Source organism: Equus caballus, chromosome 10 (assembly GCF_041296265.1).
Source record: "Equus caballus isolate H_3958 breed thoroughbred chromosome 10, TB-T2T, whole genome shotgun sequence".
In the NCBI taxonomy this organism is placed as follows: Eukaryota; Metazoa; Chordata; class Mammalia; order Perissodactyla; family Equidae; genus Equus; species Equus caballus.
The window spans coordinates 22,581,840-22,601,613 of NC_091693.1; the positions used below are offsets into that span (position 1 = coordinate 22,581,840).

At 44.1% G+C, this 19,774-nt stretch overlaps 1 protein-coding gene and 1 long non-coding RNA gene across 2 annotated transcripts in view; one reads left to right on the forward strand and one right to left on the reverse strand.

The window, feature by feature from the left end:
- Positions 1-458: 458 nt before the first annotated feature.
- On the reverse strand, positions 459-6,782 carry LOC111775453 (uncharacterized). Its single transcript, XR_002811151.2, has 4 exons — positions 6,706-6,782; positions 4,732-5,224; positions 4,381-4,501; positions 459-1,180 (listed from the first exon to the last, which is right to left on the reverse strand). It is a non-coding gene; the product is annotated as an uncharacterized lncRNA (long non-coding RNA).
- Positions 6,783-6,928: 146 nt separating this feature from the next.
- PPP2R1A (protein phosphatase 2 scaffold subunit Aalpha) overlaps positions 6,929-19,774 on the forward strand; it is a 39,822-nt gene continuing 26,976 nt past the window's right edge. Inside the window, exon 1 of the mRNA XM_001496260.6 lies at positions 6,929-7,285. Coding sequence (XP_001496310.4) covers positions 7,004-7,285 — 282 coding nt within the window. The 5' untranslated portion in view covers positions 6,929-7,003. The remainder of the gene's footprint in view (positions 7,286-19,774) is intronic.

Here is a 19,774-nt window from a genome sequence, read left to right on the forward strand (position 1 = left end):
TAATGTTGGGTCTTGTTCTTTAATCCACATTTCCAATCTGTGTCTTTTGCTTGGAGAATTCAATACATTTACATTAGACTGATTATTGATATGTGAGGGTTTAATGTTACCAGCTTATCACTAGTTTTTTGGTTCTTCTGCATTTCTTTAGTTTCTCGTCCCTTGCATTTCAGATTACTAATTTGCATAGGTAGTTTTCTATGGTAGTTTTCTTAGTTTTCTCCTTGTTTTTCATTTGTGTCTATGTTCTAATAGTTTGTTTAGTGATTACCATTAGGTCTGTACAAAGAGATCTCATAGACGAGATAGTCCATTTGTGACATCCTCTTATTTCCTTAGACTAAGCCAATTCCATCTCTTTCCTCTTCCCCTTCTAAGTTGTTATTGTCATAACTTATTCCATCTTGTTTGTGAGTTTCTGCTTAAAATGGCAAGATTACTTTGGTGTTTTCTTTCCCTTTATTTTTAATGTTATAGTTAAGTGTTTACTAACCTGATCTGACAGAGAGAAAAAAAAAAAGAATCTCTTCACTGTATGATAGGACACAATTGGAAACATTGGCTGTATTACCAAGGCTTTGACTGGGATGTCATATTTGAGAAGAAGATGGATAGACTCAGCTCATGCATAGCTTAAAGCTCTTTGAACAAAGATTGACTTTATGAAATAAAGCCACTTGGAAATTGGCCTGGTACTTTGTTTACAGGGATCCCAGCTTTTGAACTTATGTAAATAACCGTATTGCCGTGAAAGTAAGACTGCTCACTTGCTAAGAGTTTCCAAATTCTAGAGGGATCAGCTAGAGAGAAAAAAATAAATGTTTCAATTCTGCTTACTGAGGTATAATTTACCAAATTGCTATAAGTCACAGTTAGCTTAAGATAAAAGAGAAAAATGTTTCCTTAAATCTGGAAAAAACATTTAAAAAATGAGCAATATTTCAAAGTCATAAAAATTATAATCATTCTCATCAGTTCATTCAGTCTCATGTAATCAACTCTTGATCTTGATCTTCTGTTAGCAGTTTCACAGAGTCATTAGTTTCTCCATTTGCACTTTGTAACTTCTTACCCAGTTCAATTTTATGATCTGAAAGTTTATCAGAAACCTGTGTTTTAGAGTGTCAGAGTACTCTCCATGTGTCAGAGCCCTTTCCATGAAGCTCTCTGAAGATGAAACCTTTGCAAAAGCATCAGAGTAAAACAATAACTGTCTGTAAATGACAAAAGACTTAAAAATGGCAATTGACAAAGAAACTTGGCTATTTCTGTCACATATAAAATTTTAATAGAATAATTGGAATTATAACTGATAACCAGGACAGATCAGAATTTTAAGAATTTTATATAATTTTTAAAACATTTATATCACTAATATTAACCCACACAATATAACTTAAGAAGGTTTATCACCACTTATTTGTCAAGGCTTCCATGTAATTTAACATACTAAATAAGCTTAATTAGTTTAATATTGCCCTCTTTATAGAAAGAGAGAATAAATTCTTTGAGAAGTCCCAGGCCTCACTGGAAATTCTCAAAAAAAGAAAGACTTTACTTAGAATTTGAATTTTGGGGAAGTTTGTCAAAAATATCAAATGGTTTAAAAACACTTGGTAAAATAAGAAACAATGCTTAGTTATCTATTTAACCAATGTGACAGCAAAAGATGTTGAAGGAAAACATACCAAGTTAAACAGTTAAAAAACAAACAAACCAGTTTTCTTAATAGAGACACCTCAGGTTTTTGAACACAGGAGATTATTTTGACCAAGCATTGATTCTGTCTTTTACGTAGACTTACTCCAAAATAAAGAAAAATATTTTATAATCTCTTTCTCAAGAGGAAACTGAAAGTCCAGGAAAATTATCCCTTTATGAGATAGAAAAAAAACTCAATTTTGCATCAGCTTACTTTTGATATTAAAACTTACTCATTTAACTGAATTCATTTTAGTCTTAGCCAACTTGACCATGCACAAAGCTTTTCTTAGAGTTTTACTTCCATAAACCTTCTGTCACTTGCTGTTTACATTAAGAATTTGTCTTATGCCTTCTTTTTTTCTTTCCTAGTACTTCAGGACAAATTTATCTTTCTTAACAAAACAAACAAAAATATTTCAATTCTTTATACCTTCTTTACTGAAAACACACATCTAACTTTCCTTGAATACAAAGATGTTTTCCTTATTAATTTTTAGTAGCTTTAATCACATATCTCAACTATAATTCTTAACCCTTACAGATCTTAATTTTTAATGAAAACTAAGAAGTAAACAATTATAAACTGTCTTTTAAATTAGTATTCTGTGGCATGGCAAATCTATAAATACTTTTTATAATTTCTAGAAACACACTATATCATAGTACAATTTTTAAATACAATACAAGACATGTTTACTGATAAACCGAAACATCTTTTAGTTTCTCTGTAATAAGAAGCCAAAGGTAGATAAACCTATATTAATAATTAATGTCTAATGTTTTTTCTTATTTAGAAATGATCTAGATATTCAATGAATTTTCCATCATTTAATTTAACCAGGCAACACTTCAAAGTTTCAAGTTACCAAAGAGATTATGGGAATTATTTTGAATACATATGCCATAAAATATAATTATTGCTAAAAGTTTATCTATAATCCCTTATTTCACTTACATCTAAATCATTTGCTCCCAATAACTATGTTTAGATTACCCACAAAAACTTCATGAGACATTAGACAAAATTAATTTATCATTTGCTTATTTTTGCTGACAAACTTTGTAACAGAAATAACTTGAGCTTATTTGACCATAAACCCTGCATGTCTGCATCATATTCAATGTTGACAATTCTGAGGACATGCCTATTTCAATCAAACCAACAAACTTAAACAAGCTTTGATTTACCAAAGATTAATTTATATCATTTTAGCTTGAAAAACATTTGGGTTAGTTTCTATTAGATTTAGGAACAATTTATATAAGCACTTACTTTAAGTCAATTAAATAGAGCTCTTAATTTTGGCCATACCCTCTGGAGATAGAAAAACATCTGAGACTTACAACATATACATTTATTGTACATGCATACAACTTATACATATATACATATATGAACACACAGGTAGACATAGAGACCCTACAACCTCCAATGTATAAGGTACAATACAAAACTTACCAGTTTATAAAACAATGGGATCCAAATTTCATTTTAGCAACTGGAAGGGTTAAGTTTACCTTTTAAATGGATTTTTCCTTTTTCATTGGCTCATAGCTAAAGTCGCCCCATTTTAGGGAATGCAGCCTAGAGGGCTACAGGCTTCTGTTTCTTTATTGCAAAAAATGAAATTATGCACTGGGGTCAGTGGCACTGAGTCAGGAAAACATCCCAGAAGAGTCCCTGGGTCAGGTGTTCCTGGAAGTTGCTAGACTCATCCACAGGTTCTCCACACTGGCAAAGGGCCAATGAACCATGGATCAAAGGTCCATCTGGACTTCCCTCCTGGATGGTTCACCAAATTGTTGCCAAACCAGGTTCATTTTGCCCGCCACACAATTATGCCAATCACTGAGATGATGAGTTTTCAGCGAGAAAGAGTTTAATCACAAGGCAGCAAAGTGAGGAGTTGGGAAAACCAATCTCAAATCTACCTCTCTAAAAAATGGAGATTAGGGATATTTATGGGATTAAGGGGCAGGGTGGTCTGAAGTGGGAATAGATGGTTGGAGGTAAGGAGAAGTGACGGAACTGATGATCTGTGCAAGCATAGTCAAGCTTCATGGTTCTTCATAGGACACATATTCACAAAATGGTGGCATCACCATGATCTGATGGTGGAGTTTTCAGCTCGTTGACATCAAAGGGTCACTTATTCGTCATCTGCACAAGTCCAGCTGATGACCTAAGTCTTAACCAGCTTAAACTGGACAAGGAGTTGACTCTCAGTTTCTGAAAACTTAAGCACCTGTTACCATAGTGACCCATGTGTCAGAGATATTATCTATACAGTGGGTTTTAGTAATTATCTAACTACTTTTGCAAACAGACAACTAATTGAGTATTGTTAAAGAACTTGACCCCTGGTTTCACGCTCAACCTGTGCCCAAAAATGTTTGGTTTTTTTTTTTTAATTCTGATTCCCATTAGTCACTATCTTTTACTTAAAACAAAATTTTATTCACCTGATGCCTCACACTGGACCCAGTCCAGCTCAAATAAGACCCAGCCTAACTCCAGACCTAGTCAGATAACCACCAGTAGTTCCCCATGTGGAATATGGGGAGAGTGAGGGAGAATTGGGGGAGGGATTCCAGTCAAATGCAGAACCGTGGAAAGCCAATTAGATCAGGAGCTCAATGCAAAGAGAGGAGGGCTCAGAAGTGAGAGGAACTTACCCATCTCCCTGAAAATGGCAAGAAAGGCGGAGAACTCAACAGGGTTCCTTGGTACCACACCTGTCTCCCTCATCCCCAAAGCCATCAAAAGTTTCCTCTGGTCCTGCCACTGCCACTAAATCTGTTAAATAACAAAAACTCAACTGAGTAAAGTTAAAGATTAAATTGGCTTTGTGAATCATGCAGAACACTCTCCAGCAACTAGAGAGGAGCTCCAAAGGGCTATAGAAAAGGAAAGGTTTTTAGAGCCAGAAATAGGGTGGGAAAAAGGAAATTATTAGCAAAGAATGCATTGTTTCAGGCAAGGTCACCATTTGAAAGGGAATAGTATGCGTCTTTCAGGTAGCTTACCTCACTAGTGCTGACCAGGTCATTCCAAGTTGACTGGTCAAAGGTTACACTCCAAGAGAGCTTCAAACTGTAATTAGGTCAGGTATTGAGTCTTGATTTGCTGATATGGGGTTTAGCACAAGTGACTCCACTTTGGGTCTGCTGGCTCCTTTTTGACAGGCATGATATTCCAATCTTGGAATGAGTCAACATGGACTCACTATTAACAACGTCAGAAGGGCCCAAAAAGTCCTGTGTCTCATGGAAAGTGCATATTCAAGAATGAAGGGGGCCAGCCCAGTGGCGTAGTGGTTAAGTTTGTGCACTCTGCTTGGGCAGCCCAGAGTTCGCAGGTTTGGATCCTGGGTGCGGACCTACACACAACTCATCAAGCCATGTTGAGGCAGCATTCCACATACAAAACAGAGGAAGACTGCTACAGATGTTAGCTCAGTGACAATCTTCCTCAAGCGAAAAGAGGAAGACCGGAAAGAGATGTTAGCTCAGGGCCAATCTTCCTCACCAAAAAAAAAAAAAAAAGAAGAAGAATAAGAAGAAGAAAAAGAAGAAGAATGAAGGCAGACTGGTCCCAGGGACATCTCAGCTTTACAAGAGTAAGTGGTACCTATCTCTAAGGAAGAAATTTTAAGTTCTACACTGTAGCCAAATCCATGCACTAGGAACCCTCAAGCCTCAAGATTCCCCTAAACGCATGGCCCTGGTTCACTGATGGTTTAGGTAAGCTGAATCCTAATGGTGTCCCCTGGGCCACTGTGGCTGTTTAGTCTCAGTGCCAGCTCTGCAGAACCAAAATGTGATTGCTCCCTTCACTGGCCAGATCTCAGACACATGGACAGCTGCCAGTGGTCTAGCTGTTTAGTAGGCCACTTAGAAAACTATGCACGGTCAGATTAAGGACACCCCTCTTTTGGGCTGTGGACCATGAAAACAAATTGCAGCGCTAAAATAACTGTCTGGGTCACTCATTTAGATGCCTATGCTAAGGGCCCGTTCTTTGAAAAGACGGACCAGAATGAAGTTGCTGATTATACCTGCCTGATGCAGCGGCTACCTCTGCATGGCACACTCGTGCCTTTTGTTTTGTTTTCTTTTCAGTTTTATTAAGGTATAAATTGACAAAGAAAATTGTAAGATATTTAAAGTGCACCCTCAGCTAAGAAGATCCATAGTCTCAGTGAGCTGGTGGGGTGGGGAAGGACCCTGGATATATGGAGGGCAGGGACTGAAGTATGAAACACCACCACTTCCCACTTTTTTTGAGGGTAAAAACTCATAAACCTAACTGGACTGGGCAGAGGCCTTTGGAAAAGATGCTTGGGCTGTTCAGACCTGTCCAGGAGTCCTAGCTCAGCCTTGCCCTCCAAGTGGCACTAAAAACGGGTGCAGAAGCACCCGAGGCTTTCCAATCGCCCATCCCCAACTCCCTCAGTTAAGGTGATCCTAAGATTGCCGGTGGGGGGGCTGTGATGAGTGAGCCTAGGAGCAGAGACTAGTCAGTCCCAATCCTACCCCACTCTGTGAGAAGCGACAGACTCTAACACACGGTCACAGCCTCAGCCCCGAGGATGGGAATTTTGAGAGAGAGATTATGTGGCTCCGCGGCCTTGAGGACCAAGTCTGAAGAAAGGGAGGGAAAGGGAGACATTTCTGTGGAGATCTGACAATTGAATAGGAACTGCTCTGCAAGTAGAAGGTACGTTTTGGACAAAGACTAGTTGGCATGAAAAAGCATGACGTACTCAGGGGGGTAATTTTCCAGGACTGCTGACGTATAAAAAGGGGAGATGGGAGATGTAACCAGAAAGGGTTCAGGAATCATGATCCACAAAGGCCTTGAATACTAGTCCGAGGGACCTAGGTTTAACCCAGAGAGTAAGGCAAGTCGCCCCCCTTCTCTGGACCTCGGCACAAGGCATAAACCAAGGACTCACTCCCGCCTCCTCCCCCAAACAAAGGGACCTGGCGTCCGCCTACCAGCCAGCGGGCCGCTACCTCACAAGCCAAAACATGCAGACCTTCTCGGTCTCCAAATGACGTCATACATTCCTACTGACGCATGCGCAGAAACTTGCTCCAGGACTCGCAGAAGGGCAGGCTTCTCCTCCTCCCAATCCTGCCGTTCATTGGCTAGAAACAACTGCTCGTCTTGGCCGTTGCTAGGTATAACGTAGGAGGGTACGACTTTGGTCGCTAAGATACCTCATACTTCCGCTTCCTTCCCCCCAACTCCTTGGCTCCGGCAAGCCTTTCTTGTCCCTTCGACCAATGGCAAATGGGCGGTGGGCGGGACTTCGCTTGTCCGAACCAAAGAAAAGCGGCCTTGCCCTGGCGTAGCGCGGCCAATGACTGTGGAGCTGCCCCTGTAAAGTGGCTCGGGCGCCCCCACGCCCGCCTTTCCTCCCCTCAGCCCTGCCCCTCCCCATCCCGGTTTCAGCACGGCGCTGGCCGCAGTCTGACAGGAACGGACGGAGCCAAGATGGCGGCGGCCGACGGCGATGACTCGCTCTACCCCATCGCGGTGCTCATAGACGAGCTCCGCAACGAGGATGTCCAGGTCCGGAGGCCACGGGGGGACTTGGGGAAGACGGGAAGGAGAACATGGGGTCACGGGCGGCCCTCGCGGAGAAGGCTCCGCGTTCGCTGGGAGTGGTGGAGGGAGGGGGCGGCGGCCAATCAGCGTCCAGGTCTCATCTCTCTGGCTCCCAGGACTCGATGAAACGGTGCCTGGGATTGGGTGTCGGCCCAGCGGAGGGCGGGAGCGAGGCGAGCCTAGAGGGTCCCGGGCCTGCCTAGCGCGCGGCGGCCCCGGGCCTCAGAGGCCGCGGCCAGGGCCGGGGTTGGCCTGGTGGTGGGGGTAGAGGCGAGGGCTCGGTGATTGGCGGCGGTCCTTCAGTGCCCCCTGGGGGATGGAGAGGGCGCGTGGCTTGCTCCGAGTCGGGGAGGGGCCGCCTGCTTGGTCTGGCCCCCGGTAGGTTTTCTCCTTTCTGGGTTTTGGCGGCTGGGCCTCAGCGCTGTGGGGTAAACTCTCTAAATGGGGGAACCGAGAGATGGAGGCTGTTTTTGCAATTCCTTCCCTCCTTCTCTCTCCAGTTTTAGCGTATATCCCCGAAGGGGAGCGGGGGCGTTAGCCAGATTTAGGAGCCAATTACGGTAGAACCCCGCTCCCCTTCTGAGATACCCCCCCATTGACTGGGGTGCGGGCAGTTTACTAAAGGGGCTAACGCGTTTCTGGTGAATGGAATAGAGTGGCTCTGGCTGGCGAGGATTTGAGAAGAGTTAGCGCTCCAAGGTTTAGCCATCCCATCGCCACCTCCCACCCGCCGCCGTGTGACCTTGTGCAAGTTACTTCATCGCTCTGGGCCTCTGTTTTCCATCAGATGTGGGCTAATAATAGTCCTAACCTCATTGGGTGGTTGTGAGGGACTGAACGAGTTAATAATACACGCAAATAAAATAGAACGATGTCTGGCCTGTTGTGAGGGCCCAGTAAATGTTAGCTGTAGTTACTGAGAGTGCTGATTGAAGATGTCCCATCCTTCCTTTGGGCCTCAGTTTCCTTATCTGTAAAATTGGGCGGTTGCACTGGGCCCAGCCTCCCCGGTTCCGGGTATATCACTCTGGTTCTCTAGTCAGACGGGCTGCTGTTGTATTTCTGGCTCTTCCACTTCTTGCTGATTGACATGGGCAAGTTGGTCTCCCTAAGCTTTGGTTTCCTCTTCTCTCAAATGGAGGTAATTATCTAGTTCATAAGGGCTGTCGTAGGGATTCGTTTGTTCGATAAACAGTTGCCATATAGCAGATATGGTGCTGAGGATATAGTGGTGACACCAATTGTTATACAAGAGACAGATGTGAAACAGAGCTGAATTCATTAACACGTGTGAGATGTAGGAAGGAAACCAGAGGACGTTGTGATAGTGAGTCAGTAAGTATTTTTTGGGCCTCTGCTCTGTGTAGGGCGGGCACTCTTCCAGGCACAGGTACACAACAAGGTTGACACAAACTCCTGGCCTGGTGGAGCTTATGTTGTAGTGAGGGGAAGCAGACAGTAAGTAAAATGTGTACTATGTTAGATGGGGCTGAGGGCTGAGGAGAAAAATGAAGAGGGGTGGGGGATGCAGTTTTATAGAGTGGTTGAGGAAGGCCTTGCTGAAAAGGTGATGTTTGAGCAAAGACTCGAAGGAGGCGAGGGAAGGAGTCATGAGGCTCTCTGGGCAGAGTACACAGCAAGCATGAAGCCGGGTGAGGAAGATCGGTTTTAAGTAGGCTGGTCAAGGAAGGCTTCTCTGAGGATGCAGTTTAAGATGAGACCAGAAGAAGGGGCCTGCCCTGGGTAGAAGGTGGGGAAGAGCCTTCCGAGTAGAGAGAACAGACAGGTAATGGCAGTAGTTCTCAATTAGGGTGATTTTGCCTGCCAAGGGACATTTGGTAAGGTCTGGAGACATTTTTGGGTGTCACAACTGGGGAAGTGCTTTATCTGGTGGATAGACGTCAGGGATGCTGCTAACCCTCCTACAATGCACAGGACAGCCCCCACAGCAAAGAAATATTGGCCCACAATGTCCATAGTGGTGAGATTGAGAGAAGCTGTCTATGAAGCAAATTTAATGGCTTAAAAAAACACCAGTTTATTGTCTTATGGTTCTGGAGGTCATAAGTCTGACATGGGTCTCACGGGGCTAAAATCAAGGTGTCAGTAGGGTTGCATTCCTCTTTGGAGGCTCGAGGGGAAAATCCATTCCCTTGCCTTTTTCAGCTTCTGGAAGCTCCCCTTGTTTCTTGGCTGGTGGCCCATTCCTCCATCCTCAGAGCCAGCGTTGTTGCATCTCTGTGACTATTCTTGTGTACTCACATCTCCCCTTGACTTGCCAGGAAAGGGTTTCTGATTTTAAGTGACTAGATTGGGTCCATCTGGGTAACTCAGGATAATCTCCCCCTCTCGAGGTCCTTACCTTGATCACATCTGCCAAGTCCCTTTTGCCTGTAAGGTAACACACTCACAGGTTCTAGGAATTAGGGTGTGGACATCTTTGGAAGGCCATTATTCTGCCTACCACAGTCCTTCTGATTGAAAGGTGGAGATTGAAGGGGAAAGTGGTAGGGGTTTGAGTGAGGTGGTGGTGAAGTGCCTTTTTAAAAAAAGTTTTTTTACATTTTCAAGTGATTTAATTTTTGTTTATTCTTTTGTTACTTTTATTGCATTGAAGTCTGAGGGGAAGCTAGTCATTCAGCAAATATTTAAGGAGTGCCAGGTGTGTGCTAGGCGTTGATCTGGGTAGTGGGGCAACTGCAGTGAACAAAACAGACAAAAATCTGCCCTCATGGAGCTCATTTTGTTGTGGAGGTAGACAAGGAACAAACAAGTACAATGTAGAGGATGATAGATGGGGTAAGAGCTGTGGAGAAGAATAAAGCAGGGATCTGGGGAAGACAGGAGAGTGTTACGATTTTAGATAGAATAGCTGGAGAAGGCCTTACTGAGAAAGTGGCATTTGAGCAGCGATGTGAAGGGAGGGACTAGGCCCTGTGGATGTCTGGGGAATAGCATTCCAGGCAGAGAAAGCAAGTTCAGAGGTCCTCAGCAGGTATATGCAGTGTGTGTTCTGGGAGCTGCAGGAAGGCTGGTGTGGCTGGAGCCAAGGGTCTGAGCTGTTGATGGTGGCTGGAGCCAAGGGACTGAGCTGTTGATGTCGGGAGATGAAGATGAAAAGGGCTATGTCTTAGAAAGACCTTGTGAGCTATCAGTTAAACCAGGGATTGACAAATAGCCACCCACGGCCCTATGCCTGCTTGCATATATTGAAAACAGATGCACCAATTTATTACATATTGTCTATGGCTGCTTTTGTGCTACACCAGCAGGGTAGAGTTGAGTAATTACAACAGAGACAAACTGGCCCCTTAAAGCCTAAAATATTTACTGCCTGACCCTTTACAGGAAGGAGATTACAAGTAACGTGTGTTATCAGGTCGTGTCAATCTTGCTAGACATGTGCTGTCCACTGTTGGAGCCCCTAGCCACATGTGGCTATTGACTTGAAATGTGGCTAGTTTGAATTGAGGTGTGCTTGTAAATAAGATACACACTAGATTTCAAAGACATACTACAACTGAGAATAAAACATCTCAGTAAAACTTTTTATATTGATTACATGTTGAAATGATAATATTTTTGACATATTGGGTTAAATAAAATATAGTAAGATTAATCTTCACGTGCCTCTTAGTTTTTTTAATTCTCGAAAATGTAAAATGACCTAATGTCTTGCGTTTACAGGCTGCATTATATTTCTATTGGAGTGTGCTGACTCTGGGTTATATTCTGTTCATATATAGAGAAAGAAAGACAAAATGGGCTTTTGTTTTTTTTTTTAAACACTAAATATTTTGTTTTGCGGCTTGCTCTGTTCACTTAATATTTCCTCCAAGCTTTCCATACAGGTACAAACAGATTGGCATTTATAAGGAGTTTGAACATTTCCCCAAGAATCAGAGACATAGAGACACAGAGATTGTATCTGTGTCTGTGTCTGTGGGTTTTCTGAGGACAGGGCTTGGATCTGCTTCATCCCTAAGGATTCAGTGGCCAGTACAGTCCTGAAAACAGAGACCAGGGGATACAGGAGCTCAGAAAGGGTTGAATAAATAATATTAACAGCTGATATTTTTTGGGTACTTGCTCTGTGCTAGGTGCTATAAAAAGGTGCAGTGCATTTTTGAGCTTACTGAGTTCTCACAACCACCCTTTGAAGTAGGCCCTGTGCTTACCTCCATCTTCCAGATGAGGAAACTGAAGCACAGTGAAGGTAAATAACTTGGCCACATTCATGCCAGATGGGAAGTGGAGGAGCCAGGACAGTTTCTCAAAGGAAGAGTGAGACTAGAGAGTAGAAGAGAATTTGGGATGGGGCAGACATTTGCTGGCTATATTTGTATGCCAGATGCTGTAATTAGTCTTTAATGAGACACTCTAGGGTACTAGAAAGAACATCGGGTTTGAAATCGTGTCGTCTTGATTCACTTGTTCAGCACATATTTATTCAACACCTCCTATTTGCCAGACTCTGTCTTAGGTGCTAGGATACAGCAGAGAGCAAAACAACAAAGCTACTGCCCTCTAGGGGCTTACATTCTAGTAGAGGAGACAGACAGTAGATCTATAATATGATGTCAGTGGCAGTAATTGCTAATTAGAAAAATAAGGCAGGGACAGGGACTAGAGCAAGTCCAAGGCCACTGTTTTGATAGGGTAGTTAGGGAAACCTTCTCTGAGGAAGTGATGTTGAGCAAGTTCTTGAATGAACAGGTCGGGGGAGAACAGTCTGAGCAGTTGGTACAAAGGCCCTGAGGTGGGAGCATGCTCAGTGTGTTCAAAGAACAGCAGGAAGGCCAGCCTGGCTAAGGCAGAGTGAATGACAAAGTAGTGGGAGGTGAGGTCTAGTCCTGGACTAGATCTAGTGAAACCTGTGGACCAGGGCAAAGGCTTTGGTGAGATGGGGGGGGGAGCCATCGCAAGGCTTAGTGTAGAGGAATGACGTGTTCTGACTTAATTCTAAAGGATCTTTCTGCTGCCGAGTAGGGGCTGGGCAGGAGCAGAAAAGCCTGTTGTGATGCTCTTGCACAGCACTCAGGATCAGTGTTCAATGTAGGTAGAAGAAGTGGTTAGAGTTGGTCTGTGTTGAGAAGGAGGGCTGTTGGGATTTGTTGATGTCTAGGACGTAATGTGGGTAATGTAGAAGGAGTTGTCCAAGAGGACTGAGATTTGAATCCCAGCTCGGCTCGTTTGCTCCCTTTGTGCCCTTGGACCATTGCCTTCTTCATTTTGGGTCCTGATTGATTCCTTATCTGCAAAGGGGACATAATGATGAGGAAGCAACATCTGCCTGGTACTGAAGATGCAGTGGAGTTGGCATGTTAAGTGGCTGCCTCAGAGTACGCATTCAGTAAGCAGTGACCTCATTCAGTTGTCACGGTAGCTTATGGTTTTATACTTGGGAAAGTGAGGTGCAAAGAGATTACATCCCTTACCCAAGGCCTCCTCAGCCGGTAAGGGGCAAAGGCTGGGTTGCCATGTTTCTTAAAATGTGGTCCACTGGTTGAGAGGCTGGGTTTCTGTGTTATTGACACGCTCTCTGCCTCAGTCTTCTCATCTGTAAAATGGGAGTGATTTTTTAGTTTAGCAGTTTAGAGGGCTGTTGTGAAGACTAAATAGGTTAGTACATGGAAAATGTTTAGAACGGCACTTGGCATATTGTTAAGTGTTCAAAAGTGTCGGTTGGTAGTAGTCATGGTGGTGAAGTAATGGGGGCTTTGTCTGTCAAAAGTGAGGTGCTTTAGGCATTAATAAACTACTCTTTTAATGGTTACTCTAGAGCACTGCTTCCCACCTTGGGGCAGTTTTGTCCCCCAGGGAGATATTTTTGGTTGTCAGGGCTACTGTCATCTAGTGAGGAGAGGCCTGGGAGACTGCTCAACACTCTACAGTGCACAGGATGGCCCCCCACCACAAAGGATGATCCAGCTCCAAAGGTGAATGATGCTGAGGTTTAGAAACCCTGCTCTGTGCCAGACAGTGTGCGTGGTAATTGAATCCTTACAAAAGACATCCGAGATGTGTGCTCATTTTCTTTCCATTAAAAAGATTTTTAATTATCACATTTTAAAAATACACCAAAATAGAGAAAATAGTTCCAGACACCCAGATTCAGTATTTTCTGCAAAGTTTGCTAAACTTTTCCACCCATTGCTCACCACCCCCCCTTTCTTTTTGCTGAAGTATTTAAAAAATAAATCTCAGGCTACGGACATTTTCTCCTACATACTTTGTTATGTACCTCTGTAGTAACAGACATTTTTATAAGCACAATGCCATCATCATACCTCAGTTTGAACAGTGGTTCCTTGGTATCGTCTGATACTCAGATCATAACTGGGTTTTCCTGATTGCTTCAGAAGTGTCCCTTTGCAGTTGGCTTGCTTAAGTCAGATTTGTGAATTTGTGGGTCTACAGTCTGAAATTCTTCCCATTTAATACATAAAAATACTCGGTCACTGTCACACAATAAGTAGTGAAACTAGCCAAGGGCACTGTGTTTCAAGACAGCACTCTTCACCACCACACTGGAACCCCTTTAGAGACAAAGCCCAGACCTGAAGGTGACACAGAGAAGACACTGCCATGCGTGGAGGCAGACCAGGGTTTTGAATCCTGGTCTGGCCACTTTACAAGTTACTCAACCATTCTGGGCCTTCATTTTCTTGTTAAATGAGAACAATGACAGAAGGCACACCTGGCTGGGTTGTTGTGAGGTTTAAATGAGATGAACTACGTAAAGACACAGCAGTTAGTAGCCATGGTCTAAGACCTTGCAGCTGCATGCCCCCCTGTTCGCATCCTAGAAACAGGATGTTATAGGCTCCAACTTCTTATAGAATGCGTGGGGACTTGGTGAAGCAGAACTTAGGAAGAAGGTTGCCCTCTGGGAGTTTAAACTAAAAAGAGAAGTTGGTGGGATGGCGGTGAAGAATATGGGTTCAGGTTCCAGGCTCTGCCACAAATTCACTGGGTTACCTGCGTTCCCCTCTCTGCACCTTGGTTGCCGCATCTGTTAAATGAATGCAGAGGTGGTGTCTGCCTTATAGGATTGTTATAAGAGTTACAAGACAGAGCATGTGCAAAGTACCTGGCTTTGTACCTGTCACATAGTAAACACTCTCTAAGTGGTAGTTGGGCTTTTAAAAACTTAAATTCTTTCTATTTGTGCTTTTTTGTGTGTCCAGCCCTGTACTAGGTTCAGGAATCACCACTTGGTGACACTCCTGTCCCTTCCTCCTCCCAGAGACACATGACCTTCCAAATAGGGGAACAGCCTGTTGATAATTATAATGCCAGGCGAACTCCTATGGGAAGTATTCGTAGGTGCAGTTTCCAAGGGGGTGAGGAGATTGCTTTTCTCCCCTCCTATTTTAATTTACCTTTTTCTTATTGCTGCTCAAGAAATATAAATAGACAAGAAATTATGGTAAGAATAACAGCTAACACTTGGGTGCTTGTTACATGCCGGGCTCTGTCTCTGTTTTCCTTATTATCATCCCAGCAATCCTATGAGGCAGGTGTAATTCCCATCTTATAGTGAGGAAACTGCACATCTGAGGTGCCCAGGACTCTCCCAGGGACTCTTAGCTAATTGGTGAAGCCACAGTAAGTGCTCATTTGTTATTTTAAAAAAACCAAATGCTACAGAAATAGATCATGATGCTCATTTCACTCCTCAGTGAATGCTAAATGATTATCAGGTAGGTGCTCAGTTTTTCACACCTGTCCACCCACACACATTCTGTTCATTTAAAAATGTGAGCTTCATGGAATAAGCAGGGAGGACGTATAGATTTTAGGACTTTATAAGAGGTTAAGAGACTTTTCTGTCTCTCAGTGCGCATTTCCCCAGGCTGAGGCTCCTTGTTAAAGCACAAACGTTACACACCCCGCTCCCCATCGTCAACCGCCAGCTAGACCAAACGGTAACAGTTTGGAACATATTCCCCCAGATACTTTTTTTCCCCTCTTGCTGTGCTAACATCTGTATTGTATTCATTTCTTAAAAAAATCAGTCCAGCAAATATGTATTGGCCTCTTATTCTGTACCAGGCTCTGTCCTAGGTTTTGGGGGCACAGAGTGAAGAAGACAGAGTCCCTGCCCTTGTGAAGCTCACATTCTACAGAGAAGGAGAAACAGCGAACAAAGAAGTGTATGTGGGGAGTGATAAGAGTTCAGAAATATAGAAAGTGATGGAGTGTGCTGTTTTACTCAGAGTAGTCTAATGATGAGGATTGAGCAGAGACTTGCATGAAGTGAGCAGAGAGCCTGGGAGTGTCTAGGGGAAGGGCGTCTCAGGCTGAGGAAACAGCGAGTCAGCAAGTATGAAGACCTGGGCTGAGAATGGATGTTTGCTTTTTGGTTACTATCAAGGAAGCCATTGTGACAGGAACCCAGGGAGCAAAGGAGGTGGTGGGAGGTGAGAATGGATTGCAAGACTGGCCAGATCATATTGGGCCTTGTAGTCCATAATGAAGCCTTTGACTTGTACTCTGATTGTGAAAGGAAGAGGTACTCTGTGTGGGATTGTACTGTACATGTTCATATCAGGGAAGCTCCATGGGTTGAATGTCAAGTGGGTCTTAAAAAGTGGGTAGTGTTTCTACAGGTGGATGAGGTGGCAGAAAGGGAGATTTTATTTATTATGGCTCCATGTATTAGGCTGTGTGCTGAGGGCTGCTGGGGACCCAGGCAGTCCCAGGCCAAGGTGGTAAGTGCTGTCATGGAATTATTTATGTGGAGTGTAGTAGGTGCTTCATGGGGATGTGCTTGGGGGACGGTACACGGTGCAGTCTTTTATGGCTATGACATGATCAAGGGACAGTGAAGATTTCTTATTGATGTTGATAGCTGCTCTATGAGGAATATTACAGATGGCCCAACCAGCAGTCATTTAAACACATAAGGGTTCGTATTTTCCTCGTACAGCAAGTCCAGCAGCTCAAGGATATCACAGAACTGGGTCAGAGTATGCCCTTCTTTTGACCTGCTTCACGTGGTCACAAGCTTCATGCAGGATCTGTTGTTATTTAAGTCCTTGTGGAACCACACTGAAAGCAGAGGCCGACCCAGGACAAATAGGTTCTTCTTGTCCTCCTCCCTTTTATCATGGAGGAAGATCTTTCCTGGAATCTCCTTAACCGACTTGCCTTCATGTCTCTTTGTCCCGAACTAGGTTCTGTGCTGAGTTAGTTGGAATTAAGTTTGACTGAAAGTAATAGGAAATTCTAAATAAATGAGGCTTAAATGAGCTTGAAGTTTATTTCTGACTCATGATTAAAAAGTCTGGTGGCAATCCAAGCTGGTGTGGTACTCTATGGCATTAGAGTCTCAGGCTCTTACACATTGTACTCTGCTTGTATGTCCTCCATCTGGCGGTCCCCATCCTCAGGTTACCTCAAGGCCCCAAGATGATTGCTAAAGCCCCAGCCATCAAAGCCCCATTCCAGACAGGAAGGAGGGAAGAAGGGTGTGACCCCATCTCCCTATAACACACTTCATAAAAGTTGCACACGCCACTCCCACTTGGATTTCATTGGCCAGACGATAGTCTCATGGTCGCATGCAGATGCAAAGGTGTTTCAGATGTGTCTTTGTGTGTGGGGGGCAGGAGGTGAGTTGGGGGGGGCAGGGAGGTTGTGTGCAAAGTTGAAAACCAGGGGTTGATAAGCAGCACTATAGCCCAGTGCAGGAGCTCTTAACGTAGGGCTCATCTGTAATTCTAGGGCAGGTCTATTAAGTTGGATGGGAAAAATAACATCTTTATTTTTGCTAACCTTTAACTCAAATTTCACCTTACTTCTATCATGAATTGTAGTATAATAGAATATTATGAATCACGTTGGCAAAACCTCTGACAGTCACCAGTGGAAATTATGGCTGTTCATATCTCCTTTCAGCTATTGCAGATACCTCTAGTGTTGTTTATGTTCACCTCTATTTCAAAATTGTGGTCGTTATTAGACGTGCTAAGGGTGGGGAGATCCATGGCACCCACCGCCCTAAATTAAAAAAACAGAAATGTGGAGGGATGGTACTGGTTAAGAACCAGGTGACTGAGGTTCACGTTCCGGCTCTGCCCCCTTGGGCTGTGTGAGGTTATTGAACCTCCCTGTGCCTTTGATCTCTGCTATAAAATGGAGGATCTTGTGTTTACCTCATGAAGTTGTGTGAGGATCACATGAGTTGAAACTTGAAAGCACAGTGCCTGGCACATGGCAAGTACCATGGAAATGTTTGCTATTATTATTCCGTCGCTATGGGAGAAGGGAAAAGAGACACTGATGGACAACTAGCCAGCACCACGTGTCCTTCCTGATGCCTGAACGAAATCAAGATGCTGTCTGCCAGGGTGAGGCTGCCACAGCTGCCGTTATTGATCCTGCTCTAGTGCTGGGTGTTCCCAGTCTTATGTCACTTTGTACTCAATAACTTTCTGAGGATACGTATTATAATCCCCATTTCACAGATGAGAAAATTGAGGCTCAGAAAGGTGCAAAGAAGTGGCCCAAGGTCCTACAGCTAATATGTAAAGCAGCTTAGCCTTGAACCCAGGCCGTGCAGCTCCAAAGCAGCACCCCGTGCTGCCTATCTGGAGCACTCCAGGTGCCATCTGCGCTGAAGAAACCAGCAGACATTCTTAGCAAAACCAAAACCAGAATCTCCAAGGACAGCAGTAGAAGGAAGGAGTTCTCCATGGTGTCCGAGACAGCCGGTTCTCATGGGCCTCTTTCCTAAATGACAGTGTGATGTTGCGGTTGAGAGTTAGACTGCCTGGCTTCTGGTCCCAGATGTGCTGCTTTTCAGCAAGTGACAGCTTCTCTGTGCATCAGCATCCTTACCCGTTAAAAGGAGGATTCTAGTAACAGTACCTGCCTCAGCACAGCTGTAAGGATTAAATCTGTTAATTATCCATGTCAAGCACTTGAATGCTGCCAAGCTCATAGTAAGCAATTGATAAATGTTTGCTGCTGTTGTTACTGTCATTATGATTATTCCCTGCCAGCATCTCCTTGTTCTCAGGGATGCCACTCACCTGCTGTGGCCCTGGCACATGTGCACATTTCCCCATAGCCTGACTGAGAGAAGAACACAAAGATCCAACTTGGAGGTGACAGAGAAGAAAGAAACAGGCAGCTAAGTCAATACTGCCCTGGTATTTTGTTACAGAAAATTTCGGACATACAGAACATTGAAAGATTAGTTCAGGGGACACCAAACTACAGCCTATAGGCCAAATTCCGGCCTTGGCCTGCTTTGCAAGTGCAGTTTAGTGGATCACAGCCATGCCCATTTGTTTGCATATCATTGGTTCTGTGGCTGCTTTTGTGTTGCAAGGGGCACAGTTGAGTAGTTGGGACAGAGACCAGGAGGCCCACAAAGCTCAGAGTGTTTACTTTCTGGCAATTTACAGGAAAAGTTTGCCACCCTCCAGGCCGGTACCGTGAGCACTTGCATGCTGACTGCTCAGACTCACCGGTAGTGTCTACCATATTTAGTTTTTAATCTGTTGCTATAGGTCTATAGACATTTAATTTTTTGTCTAAAAATAAGATGCAGGCCTTGTAATACTTAATCTCAAGGTCCTTTTACTACCAGGGAGCTGAATGTTTGGACCACCTCAAGCCCGGGTAGTCCAAATACCCAGTGACATTGGATGAAAACTGTGGTGTGCGTGTCTTTCTGAGGAGAGACCGCCACAGCATGTCTTCAGATTCTCATTACTGTCCATGATCCCGAAGAGATGCTTAAACCCCTTAAACTAGAGAGCTGAACTAATGTAGGACCTCAGTCATCACAGCCCTCCTTGCAGTGTATGGGGCCTGGGAAAAGAACAGGCTGAGGGAACCCCTGGTCCCTTCTTGTCCTGCTTTTCCTTCCAGGGAGAAGATTCCCACTTGTGCCTGGCAGTAGCTTACTCATTCACGAGGGCGTTTCCTTCCACTCTCACACACATGATCTCATTGCGTTCTGGCCACAGCCCTGTGAGCAAGGGAGGAGAGGCCCCATGGAGAAACGAGAAGGATGGGTTTCACAGCTGGCCGTGCCATCAGAGCAGCTGGGTTTGGATCCCAGCTCTCTCAGTTCTCACTTAGGCAGGTGTCTCTCCCTCTCTGAGCCTGTCTCCTCAGTGAAGAAAGAGGGTATTCGTTGGTGCTTACTTCCCTAGGACTAAGAGGATCAAACAAGATCCTAACACACCAATGCTCAGCCTGAGACCTGTTGTGTGTTTGAGCCACATGGGTTATATTCTTAGGGCTGTCACATCATAGCACCACAAATATGGTGGCTAAAACAGCAGAAATTATATTCGGTCAGTTCTGGAGGCTAGAAGTCTGAAATCAAAGTGTCAGCAGTGTTGGTTCATTCTGGAGGCTCTGAGAAGATACATTTCATGCCTCTTTCCTAGCTTCTGGTGGCTGCTGGCAGTTCTTGCCGGTCTTTGG